The sequence below is a fragment of the Hirundo rustica genome, chromosome 14, assembly GCF_015227805.2.
Source record: "Hirundo rustica isolate bHirRus1 chromosome 14, bHirRus1.pri.v3, whole genome shotgun sequence".
Taxonomy (NCBI): Eukaryota; Metazoa; Chordata; class Aves; order Passeriformes; family Hirundinidae; genus Hirundo; species Hirundo rustica.
Genome location: NC_053463.1, coordinates 11,472,334 through 11,485,339, shown reverse-complemented (window position 1 = coordinate 11,485,339; position 13,006 = coordinate 11,472,334). Strand labels below are relative to the sequence as shown.

The following is a 13,006-nucleotide window of genomic DNA, read 5'->3' as shown; positions in this document are numbered from 1 at the left end:
TGGACTGTTATTGAGCATTCTAAATATCTCCTGTGACAGGCCAGTAGTAAACCTCATACACGAGACAGGATTTTGAGAAGGAAAGTGTTGGTTACCCAATCTCTCATTAATACCTTGGAATGACATTGATCCAGTAGTGTTTGAATGTGCTGTAGGCACTCCACTCCATTGTGGAGATTGTCATCTTGGATTTTACACTTTTTCTTTTTGAAGAAGGCTCGTACAAATGGCTGCTGCCCAATGCTCTCACCTTTTTAAGGGTGTGGAAGCAGGTTCCCCAAGTGCTTTGGCCAGTCAGTTGTGCTTAACACACTGCAGAAAATACTTGTGTTGAGGGGAAGCTGTGCACGACCGCCAGGCTGGGATAACTATCCCCCTGGGACAGCACTGCTGACAAGCAAGCAGCAGACATGGTATGCAGGTAAAACCAGGCAGAGCATCAGTTATGTGCAAATACAGTTTCTTCTTTCAGCAAAGTGTGATCAAGGAAAGATTGGAACAAGGCACATTAACAAACTCTTCTCTTTCCTTCCCAGAATTACAACAACAGCAGCTTGTATGATGGACCTGCGGAGATATCCGCTGGATGAGCAGAACTGCACGCTGGAGATTGAAAGCTGTAAGTACTTCTGCAAATCCTACTTATTCTGTGGTCAACTGCTTTAGAGTTTGGTTTTTTTGTTTGGTTTTTTTTTTTTTTTTTTTTTGTCGAGTTCTGGTTTTTTCAGGTTTCATTCAGGTTTTGGGTTTTTTTCCATGCTACTAACCCAGTTGTCTTTCAGTCTGATGATGTTTAGATCCTTGTAAACACATGCAAAAAAAAATAGCTTTCCAGATGGATTAGTAATTTGTGGCACAAGGATTAGCAAAAGTTATTCTGTGTTTTGATGGACAATTTACAGCTTTAAAGTGAGCTTTAAAAGTCTCATTCAAATGCTTTGTTGGAGTTCATGTGAGGAGCACAAGGATTATTATCCTCCTTTACTGCTGAACTGTGTGGCAGCTTGTTTCCTTTTATAAGTGAAGGCAAGAGGTTAGAATTGTCCTTGAAATAAGTGTTTTGTGGGTTTTTTCTTGACCACAGTACTGTGGTTAAACTTTCAATGCAGGTATACAGTCTGTTTATATATACTGATTTAATGGCTGGTGTCTACTGAACGTTTTGTGTAGATAAAACTTGTGAAGAAAAAGCTCTCTTTTCTCTGAAAAAGATTCATGATCACTTTTATAATGGCAATATTGCAAGCGTGTTATTTACCATTGTATTTAATATTATATCAGAATTTTCAAGATTAATGTTGCATTGTATATAAGGTACACAACTGTATGTATTTTTAAAATAAGTTCTTTATTGTGAAATTTGTGGGATTTCTGTGTTTAATTTGTGCTATAGTCTGGTAAGAACTCAGTACAGCTGAAATTTTTTTTGAGACAGCATTTAAGAATATGCTTTAAATTTGTGTCCAAATTTAATTCATTTTACTGGAATTTACAGATATGCCAAAATTCTTGTGACACTGTTTCCTGAAATAATTTCCATGCATAAGTACGCAGAGTGAGACTATCATTTAAATTCTGTGTGCTTGTATTCACAAGCAGCAAATGTAGTGATGGACTTTGCACTGAGAGTGGATAAAATCTAGTTTGTTTTTTGGTTGGTGGGTTTTTTTTGTTTTTTTTTGTTTTTTTTTTTTGTTGTTGTTGTTGTTGTTGTTGTTGTTGTTGTTGTTGTTGTTTTTTGTGTGGGGGGGGTTTTTTTGTGGGTTGTTTTGGTTTGGTTTGGTTTTTTTTGTTTGTTTGTTTGGGTTTTTTTGGTAGTTCAATGTAGAATTTCCACTGATAGCATTTGATTCAGAATCTCATAATTGCACCCAGCTATTATACAACCAGTATATAACTAATGTATATATTAGGCTGATTATAATTTGTGAGAAAACTATTGACATAATTCAGGCTTACAGACATTTTTATTGAGAAAATGTTTGCTATGACAGTGTCTTTTAATTGTTCTCATAGCAAGGACCTGATATTTTTCTATTTTCCATTTGTGTGTGTAAGGTGGGAAGTTGGAGAGTCAGAGGAAATCCTTTCACTCTGTTTACAGCATTGTTTAAATGGCCAACAAGGTCTTGCCATCTCTCTGCATTGCTGAGATGACTAATTGGGATTCACAAACTAGATATCCCTCCTCTCATCCTTTCACAGCCCGCTCTGGAAAATATTTCCAGGAAATACCTGTCAGGTCAGTCCAGAGGCAAAGCAGAAAATTGTGTCTGCTTTTAAGTGAGAGCACTTGTTCTCATTCAGACCTAGAATGTGGGCAAATTGAAATTGTAATTGTAAATTGAAAATTCCCTTTTATCTGATTTAGAGTAGAGGTTTGATGCAGACCACTTATCTTTCAAGAAATAATCCTGAAAATTGAGATATTGAATGTTCAGAGTTGGTGTTCCACTTGGTATGAAAACTTAATGCTCATTATATCACAGAAAGGGTAGAAGTTGAATTTACCACAGACATTGGGATGCCTGGAGCAGAGGTCATTTATGGATTTTTGAGCTCTGTTGCGGCATCACAAAAGTAAAATGGATTTAAATCATGTGTAGCCAGCCTGTCTTTCACTGCAATAATAAAGTCCACTAAAGAATGAATAAAGTAACACTTGAACTGTGTTTTGAAACACCATCACACTGCTTTAGAAAATGATTGGTCTTCATAAATGTCATTCTGTCCTGATGAAAACCTGCCTGTCTAGTGTTCATGAATCACTTGAGGCAAAAATGCTGCTAGGTAGATGGGCAGGGTGAATAAGATTGAAAGTGACTTGGAAAGTCATTCAATGACTTTCAATGCTGATGTCATAATCACTTCTAAAAAATTGGTTAAGCTGAAGAAGGTTGATTTCTTGCCCTACTGATCCTCCTCGGTGCCTGTTTCACCCCTGCTTTCTTCTAGTGGTTAGATATTCCATAAATTCTAACCCACGTATAGCTAGGTATACTCTGAGGTCCTTTAAAAGGAGAAGTTTGTTGAATATTCAGTTTTGCCAAGATCCTTCTATACCTGTGGGCTGTCATGTCCAAGGGGGTCTACTCTGAGGTGTTCTACTTCTCCCTTTCTTTTTTTATACTCCAATATACTGAATGGCAGGGTTCAGAGGGAAACCAATTTTCCGATATATTAACTTTTTATTCCCAACTTGTAGGCATCAGAGATTTTTTTTTCTTTTCTACTAGAATATTGACTTCACTCAGTAAATACCTGTCTGTTCTGCACCCTGCCTCTGCCACTGCAGTTTGTATTGCTGAGTTTCTGATGATTCTTGAGAATGATTTTATTTCTCTGCTGTTTCCTGCCTCTCTGGAATTGTAACTGTTGAAAGGAATGTCTCAGCTAATCATCCAAAAGACTAGTGAGAGCTCAAAGGCAATAAGAAGTACAAGGCAATTTGATGAATACTTCATATTCCTATAAACTAATAAAATACCATATTGCACGTCCTCAGACTAGCAGAAATTACAGTGGTTCTTTTGAATATTTTTGAACGCAATTGTTCAAGATTCATCTGGTACATCTGGAGCTTTGTCCATTTCAATTATGTGGTGCCACATAAAGACAAAAAATTTACTTCAATTCCTTCTTATCTGTTTCATAATGTGTTAGGCCTGGATATATTTGTTATACCAAGGTAAAAATCAGATTCTGCTTTGTGACAGTGTGTTGTTCTTTGGGTTGTTTTTTTCCATTTCCATTTTTGTTGGTGTGGAACAAACAAGAATGCACTGAGTTTCCCCTCAGCAGCATATCCTCAGAAACACTTTCCACAGAGTATTAACAAAGTGCCATTGAAGGAGCACATCAAACCCTGCTGTCGGCGGCCTTGGCAGACAGGGAGCTCCCCATGTGGCTGTACTGACCAGGGAAAAGCACTCACAGGCACATGCTGATGAATGAGAAATAATTGTTTTCAGGACATTTCATTTATGTAAAAGCCTCGGGTGTCCAGAGCAGAAATCCATTGGATTTTTTTTTCTATTTCATGACAAAACCACCGGAGAAGCACACTAGCTTAAAAACTTCCATCCAGTAAGAGAATCTGGAAAAAGCCATAAACAGAGTCAAACTGGTATCATTCCTCTTGTGGCAATGCAGCCCAGCACCAAACACTTTCTAATCACATCATCTGTGAAAGCTCATCAAGAGAAAGGCATCTTTGTGCGCTCAAGGTGACTTTATCAGTACTTCTAAGGCGCTGAAAAGAAATCAAAGCAGCCTTTTGCTGAAGCTTTGAGTACTTTGCAGATGGCTGCTCTGGCCATCGATCAAAGCTGTAATCAGGTCACACGGGACAAATGGTGGAGCTCCAGGAGCTGACCCTGCCAGGCTTTTCTGGGTGAGCGGCCAGTGTTGATCCTGGGCACGAAACGGCCGTGCCCAGCAGTGGGGTGTCAGCATAGGGTTCCATGGCAACACGGGACTTCCAACAACTGCACTGCAAGTGGAAAGCGAAACACATGACTCTTGGGCCACTGACAGATAGAATTTTAAAAGTTGGCAATTCTTTTTTTTTTCCTCTTCCTTTTACAAAACGTTATGTGTATTCCATCCCCTTTGTCCCTTCAGCTGAGTCTGTTTTGCACCGTGGCCCTTGCAGAGAGGATATTCCTCTACCAGCAGGAGGTGGTCTTATCAAAGTGCCCCTTTTTTCACATTGTTCATCAGCTCCATATTCAGATTTCCTAATCTGGATTCTGTGCCAGTTCAACCTGTACAGCGCTGTGTGTGGAGGAGAGACAAGGGTTGTTTAGCAAACAGTGATGAATTCCATCCATGTCCATTGCCATTTTGGCACCATCAGCTTCTAGTGTGGCTTCCTCAGGACAGGTACTTTGTTCTTTATTTGTCCTCAGTAATTTCATCTCAAGTATGCTGAGAAGAGAAAAGGTATAATTTCAGTGCATGATGCACTGAAAATGAACAGGAAATCCTTGACTCCTCTTCAGTGTGGAGATAGGATGATTCAGGAAGAGCTAAAATAATCCCCAGCACTAGATGATTCTTCTGTGTAGTCTGAAGAGGGGAAGGAAATTTAGATTCACCATCAGTGCATATGATCAGGGTGGGCTGTGTACAAGGCAACCAGTGTAAGGTTTTGATAACACACACCCCCACACCCAGGTGGGGGTTAGGCTTTGAGACTGGAGCTCAAATAACACCCGAGATATTTTACCATACAGGTACGCAAGAGAGAAGTATTTTCCTTTTTTTGTTATATCTCAGTACATCTCTGCAGCAGTCTCTGCATCCTGGGAGTTCTCACAGCACAAACAAGGTGATGCAGTGTTTGCAAATGAAGAAAGAATTGTACAGAAGCTCTGCAACAACCTCTTAACGCTTTCAAGCTACGTGGAGTTAAATCTAAAAGGGAACGCAGTGTACTGTAGCAGTGGGGAACAAAGAGACACAGACTCCCTTATGCATCCTAAGGAGATCACTACTGTAGAAATCACTCCCCTTTTGTACCTTTAATCTCAACCAGACAAAACCAGAACTTAACAGAAGAAGGGCTCCACTGGCTGCTCAGCTCCACTCTGCTGTCCATACCTGCCTCTCACCCCCCAGCTGACCCCCAACCACCCAGCCTGCAGCTGCCTTCCCACAGGCTCTTCTGGTGAACATAAGCCTCAACAACTTTAACAAATATAACCCCATATCCCACAGTATACAAATATCTAATCTGTGCCATCAGCCCCAGACCATACTGGCAACAGATTTCCGCAGAGAAATTAATAATTTTGTCTTTTTTTTTTTTTTTTTTTTTTTAAATCATTCCACAGTTGAATATGGAGAACATATACAATCAAAAAGGCAGAAACAAAATGTGAATGGTTTTAAAACTTCTAGCACATTTTGTCTTTTATACTCAGTTTGAACAAGAGTAAATTTTTCCTTATTGCAAGTAACCCTGCATTTTATCAAGGGGTTATTGAAAATAAAAAGGCCCTTTTCAAGAAGTCCATATTCAGAAAGTATCAAATGTATTTGCTAAGGTTTGGGAAAGAAATTACATGTCCAGGAAGGCATCTCTTGTGCAGAAAGATATTTTCCAAAAGAAAAGAATATGCTTCTAACAAAGCTCTGATAATCGCATATTCAATAAATTGTGTGGAAGTATGGAAGGCTGATGGATTTTCACTTTACAGTCCTGTTTTGAGAAGGTATGAATTTTACAAGGTAAATATTCATCTTTCTATTTGGTTTTATTCTTTAGGATCTCAGTTATAAAATGTTATACTTTAGGCAATTTTTTTTTTTCTGTAGGTCTGGTATTCTTTTCAGATGCCTTGTACCTGGTGACTTCTCAAGAAAAATAGGTCTTTATAAGTACTATTGGAAAATTCATGCGATATTGTTACATACATTAGCAGGGGGTAGTGTATGATGTGACATTATACTTTGTTTTTATTATTTTCCTTGGGAGGCACATGTGGTTAGGTGCTTCTTTTAAATTTTTTTAGACCATTGAAAGGGATGAGGTGGTACTGAAAGCTAATAATGGCTTATTCTTCATGGTATCAGGTTACTTAAGCAGTCTACTGTCTTTTTCAAAATGAAATAGTTTCTTTAACATAGTACAGCTTTTATGAAATGCTCATATCTATCAGGTGCTGGAATCCCTGGACCTCAGTTCTCCTGCTTTAGAAGACAATGCACGCTGTGACTATCACACAGTGTTCACATACCTGTGGAAAGAAGTGAAATATGTTTCTAGTAATTTTATTTCATTAAATTTAATTTCATTCTTTATTATATAAAGGATTTTTTTTTTTTTTTTAGATTAGTTTTCGGAACACCTATGGGCAGGAGGGCACTTGTCTGATCTGTATTTGCCCTTGGTCACAGATAGCAGCAGCAACTCAAACAGCTAATGCCAGTGCTCCTGCTAATGCTGTTTAGCTCTTGCTGAATTACTTAAGTGGGGGAAGGATGAAAAGGAGTATTTGAGTCACTGGAAAATTGTGGATCCAGTTGAAATTTGACTGGGAATTTTGACCTGTTTACAACAACAACAACAAACAAAATGGGATCAACTCCTACCCTGGCAGAGTGTCCCTTGTTTCCCCATGGACAGCAGTTGGACTGGGGTGAGATGTGGCAATGCTCATTAGGGTCCTTCTCTGAAAAGAATTCAATTTGCTGCTTGAGGAGCAAGCCAAATGACCAGATTGGTGAGTGTGTGCTGTATTTGGGTCACTGATACTTGTCCATTTGTCCTATGTTTCTAGAATAGGAATTGGAGATTCATCTCTCAAATATGAGCTTAACCCTCCTCAGTGGCTTTTGTTAAAGAAAAGAAATATCTGTATTCTCCAGCAGGGTTGTAATTTTATTGTTTGGGTGATTTAGTTTTTTTTTTTTCCAAACTCCAAGTTTTCTTTACTTTTTCTTGCTGATGCTCAAATGCAAAATATTGCATCATTGGTCACTGAACAGGAAAACAATTTCATTGGTTTTGTTTCAGCAAGTAGAAACCAGAGTGAATAACAAGATCATTTTTAGTTTTAATTATGACATTAGATTTGGGTTGAGGAAGGGTTGACCTTTCAAGTAGACAAGTCTAGGAAAAATTATTTTGCTTTAGTGGAATAACAGAGAAGAAAATTAATTGGGAGCAGCATTGGCAAAGTTAAAAATTACAATCTTTTCATCCCTTGATCACACCTTGCTAATGATGAGAGCTTTGTGAAACAGGTTAATTTTATTTTCATTTGGTCGTGTTATTTGGTGCTGCTAGTCAGGTTGATCAAATCCCACCCTTATTTAGCAAAAACAAGCTACCTTCTCTTACTGGATGCAGTCCCATTTTCCTACGTCTTAAGTTTGTATATTGAAGTCAAAGTTAATATTGCTTCTGACAGTAGTCATTAATTTAAAAAGAATTCATCCTTATGTTATCTAACTTTTGGCAGTGCAAGAGGAGTTGTCCTCTGGCTAATTCTTCTATCTTCTGTCCATCTGACACCGCTATAGTTGATATGGGAAAGCACTGCTACAAATTTACTGAGCTGTTGCATTGGTCTACACAGGGAAACTATTGTAGTTTTAGAAATGTTTGATACCTCTGCCACTCAGAGTGTTTTTGGCACACTGTCCAAAATTATTTGGATGGAAATTCAAGATATCTTTTATGTGTGAAATATTCTAAGCCTTAGATAAACTTTCTTATGATATGCATTTGTTCTGAGCAAAAATGAAACACAAATAATACTGTTATTATTCTAAGTAGCCTGAAACAGGTTTTGAAAATGAACATTTATAAAAGAAAGGATGTCTAAGTGGTTGAGAGAAATTAAGATTATTGTCTTTATCATTTAAGTTTTATTTATAAAATAGTTGGTGTTATTTTTGCTTTTTTTCTTATGTGATAATTAAGGTGTGTTTTATTGCATGTTGCTTTTTGTATGAGGAAAGAGAAGTCACTAAATAGATTAATATGTACTTATATTTCAAGGCATACTTCAGGAGGTCTGTGGTCAGACCAAGTTACTCAGGGCTTTGTCCAGTCTGGCCTAGAAAACCTCCAAGGATGGAGATTGAAAAACCTCCCCAGACAACCTGTTCCAGTGCCTGACCACAACAGTGAAGAATTTTAATTGAAGTTTTCTATCTGATTTATCCTGTCCTGGGATCCTACATCTGCTTTACAGTATCAGGAATAAGTATTTGCCATTACTGATCTGAAATAGAACCTAAGTTTCACAACATGCCTGACCTGCATTGTGAAAAAGCTATGGCATGTAGCAGAATGACAATACCATGAGAATGCTCTGAATAAATCAGTATGTTGTACAAGTAGCCTTGTAATTTAACAAGGGGTTAACAATACTGTTTTTCTTCTATTTATGATCTGGTGTGGTATAATCTGTTCCATAACTCTCTGTTCATTTACACAGGTACTATTCCCATTATATAGACTGAAGTGTCTCTGTCACTGCTTGTTATGGTTTAAAAACTCTCAAATTAGGGTTTCCTTTCCCCTGGATAATGTTCTCAGCGTTTTCCTTATGATGTTTGGCTCAGTAATATCTTCGTTGTTATATGCATTTAAAAGGCAATTCTCTATATTCAATGGCTGTACACATTGTCTTTATTGGGTATGGAGCACAGATATAATTAGTCATTTCTGCAGGAATGTATTGGAAATGGAGAGATTTGGAACAGCTACTCCTCAGCTGCAGAGCAATCCACAATGTGAATTTCCTCTCATACAAGCTGGTCTCGTCTGGAGATTGATGTGTCACTGCAGCCAGAATTCGAGATGTTACCTGAGCCCAGCCAACAATCTCACATAAAACCAGGGTAACATAACAGAAAGAACAATGTGGGAGTCAGTATTTGGCTCTATGTGTAAGAACACACCTTTCCACTCTGACTTCACGTGAGCTGATGCTGTGCAACTTTGGAAATAACAGCTTTGTAATGGTAGGAGTCTGCAATTGCATGGATGGAATCAAGTACTCTGCTGAATCCAGGTACTTTATTGACAGGGGAAAGTTGATTATTTGATTATTTGCATAAACTTATGTGTCAGTTTCCTGATAAATCACCACTTTTTAGCTGGTTAAGCAGTTAATTGGCTGCTAATTGACAGTCAGCATACATTAGAAGTGAATATTTGTCCAATATCAGACACAGCTTTATTCAAGGCAAACACACCTATTGTGGGCTGCTATGGGAACAAGTTTCATAAAAGCACAGCAGGCACCTGAATCTGACTGTATGGGAGCCCATCAGTGAAAATCAAGGGGACTCCAAGGAACCAGCAGTTCCTTGGTGGAACAATCATCCCTTCAAGAGGTGACTTCTGGAAGAGTGATCTGCACCAAAATGTTACACAGACAACCTGAGTGATACTGAAATGCTGGTAAGTTACATTTTTGCTTGTGCATTATGATTTTATTCCTTTGGGGACTTTTTGTGTTCTGGATGCTTATAACCTGTTCCTGACACAAAACATGGGGAAAATTCTGTGAAGGGACAAAGAGCACAACAGTAGAAAAAGTAGAAAACTTTTTTCAGTTTACCTATGATCCCTCTCTGTGGGAGGACAGACAGTGCTGAAGACAGTCTTGCCCCCCATACACTGCAGCTGTATTAATTACCAAAGAGTGGGACAGCCCTGCCCTTGCAGCCATGGGTGTGATAAAAGTGAGATAGCTGGTAGAGAGGCAGCTGGAGTGTGCTGGCCATGCTCTGAGGAGGGAGGGACAGGAGGGGGTGTGAGGGACAGAGAGGGTAAGATGTCATGCAAGGGTCAGACAGGGTTAGGTGGCCGTGCTGGGGACAGGGAGGAGCGAGCTGGAACTGCAGAAGGAAGAGAGAAGAAGGAGAGAAAGAGCCAGAGTTGTGTGGGGCTGCCCATGGGAGGCATATAGAAAAGGTATGAGGGGCTTTTAGATAACAAGATGCTGATGCTTGGAGCCTTCTTTGGTGTCAGTCCTACCTCTCCCATCACCCCTCTATCTTCTTTGCAGACCAAAAATGGGTAATATAAAGAGTAACACTAGTGATTCCTATTCTGTTAGAATTATTATCATAGGGTTGGTATCCATGCCAGTGAACTTCTTGTTCTCCACATACAGCTAACAGGGATGTGCAGGGGAGCAGATGTGCACCAAAGGGCTGCAAGTGTAATTCCTGTATGCTGTAAGTTGTTTATGTTGCTGGAGCATAGGTAGGTAGTGGTGGTACTGTGCACATGTACTAGTTAAGAGTATTGCTTTCCTTTCAGGTTTCAAGAACAACTTTCTTCAAGTCCTGCAAGTTCCACAGCATTATAGGTAAATGCATGACAGTTTTCTCCTGCAAAATCAACCTAACTTCCTATCAAAGTTGTTGTATTGCTGCCCAAGAAGAATTATCTTTTACTTCTCTTTATTTTATTCATTTTTGGTACCAAAGAACTGGGTTTTACATTTTGCTATGATGGCAGAAAAGCTGGCATGTCACTATGTCCAAAATTAACATTTTACCCTATACTATGTACAGCATAACTGTCTCATTTTTTCTCTTTTGCCCTTTTGATCTCTCTCCCTTTTTCTCTCCCTCCCTCCCTCCTTCCATCCCTCTTTCTTTCCCTGTCTCTCTTTCTTTCCCCATATTTCCCCTTTTTTTCCTTTCAATGACCCTTTATGTACTGCTGCTGCTACTGTAGAATTGATTGTATAGGTGTGAGAAACTTGCTTGCCTTATGAAAGTACAATGTTCTTGCTAAATATGTTAACTTTCCTTAAAAAATAAAATGCTGTTATTAACTTTTGTATCTGTGTGTTTCATTATGAGTATAATGGAATTATGAACACAGCAAAACATGGGTAATATTTGATATCTGCTGAGAGATGACTGTGAGGTCTGAATGCCTGTCAGCTAAATTTTCTATTTCTACATACAAAAATTATATCTTAAAAAATATACTTTTAAAAAATCTTTATTTTGGATGGGGATTCTTGAAAGTGATGCAAATGTAAGTAGTATTTGTACTATGCACAGTCCTGTCAATTTGTGCTGCTGAGTGATCCATGAACAGACGTTTTGTCACTTTCTTTTTGAAGACAGGTCTTTGTAACTGAACAGTGAGTTCCTATTTGCACATATTTACATATGTGCTACCTCTTATTCTGCCTTGAAGCTGTACTCAGGGACGCTTTGTTCTGTGGCTGGATGCCAAATTGCTTTTGATTTTAAGGAATTTTTAAAAAGTTATTTGATAAATTAGGTCAATATGCCTGTTACATATGGTATGGCTGCAATTTTGCCAGACATTAAGTTGTAAAAGCAGTGATGTAATTATCATTTAAGGATGATTTTCATAGTTGTAATGGCCATGTGTGAACAGGCATTGTAACATGATACTTTATATCTTAGAATTACTTGCTTTTACAGGGAACTCTCTGGGCTGATTAAAACTGCACTTTTTTTCTGGATGTGAAATCTGCTCTTGGAAGATGAGCTTTTTGAGAAAGGGCTGGAGCATGTCTTTCCTGCTTGAGCATTAGCCAGCAGCTCCCGCCAAGTCAAGCACCTCTGACTACTTCTTCGAGTTTGTTTCTTCTTGGGCTAGAAAAGTATTATTGTGAATGAATACAGAGATGTTAATGTGGCTGCTCTAGATGTGAGTAGGATGTCAGGTTATACAGAAACAATGTCATTTTGTGATCTTTCTTTCTCTTACAGGGAAGATACTGTGGTTTGGGATGCAGCATGTTCTCCTTATACACAAGGCAACCTAGAGCAGCTGTTTGTTCTATGTGGTTTTTTGTTTCTTTAAATATTTTTGCATTTTGGGGGCTTTTTAAAATCATCTTTACCTTCAGGGATTTGGATGAATGTGGCAAGTATTTTAGCCAGGAGGTAGAACACAGTCACAAAGGAGGCTCCAGCTGGGACTGAAAATACAGCAGTCTTGGTTCCACATGCTCGTGTCAACACATGAGGCCTCTTGATCAGCCAAAAATTAACTCAGTCTGTAAAAAAGGAGGCAATACCTTATATTAAGGGCTTATAATTTTTATTACAAATATATATCCGAATTTCCTAATTTGCTTATGCATAATGGTTATTCCATGGGTGTCTGACCTTCGCAGAAGGTCTGCTCTCAGCTCAAGCGCTATCATCCCTAGTGAGTTGTTCAGAATAGATTGCAAACTGCTTCCATAGGAAGGATGAATGTAAGCCCTAAATAATTATGAGAATGATGACTAGGCAAGCCTTTTAGTTAGATCTTTCCTTATCTAAATTGTTTTTCCAATCATGATAAAAATATCAAAGTATGCTATAAAAATATCTGAGCAAAATATCGGAGTCTGTTGCATAGAGGAAGATAATTAGCAGATAGTGTACATCTGTTCTTACAGAATCAAAGAAGGGCAGATGAGCTGATGTGGAGCTCTGTGTACTTTAACCTGGGCTATTTTCAGCCCCTTGGTTGTCTTAGATTTTGTCCACT

The 13,006-nt window shown here is 38.5% G+C and overlaps 1 protein-coding gene across 5 annotated transcripts in view; it reads left to right on the top strand.

The window, feature by feature from the left end:
- The window catches only part of GABRB2 (gamma-aminobutyric acid type A receptor subunit beta2), a 283,550-nt gene that overhangs the window by 216,278 nt on the left and 54,266 nt on the right, over positions 1–13,006 (top strand). For all 5 annotated transcript variants that reach the window (XM_058422536.1, XM_040078390.2, XM_040078389.1 and 2 more), the window contains one exon: positions 537–619. In XM_058422536.1, the coding sequence (XP_058278519.1) occupies positions 537–619 (83 nt within the window). The remainder of the gene's footprint in view (positions 1–536; positions 620–13,006) is intronic.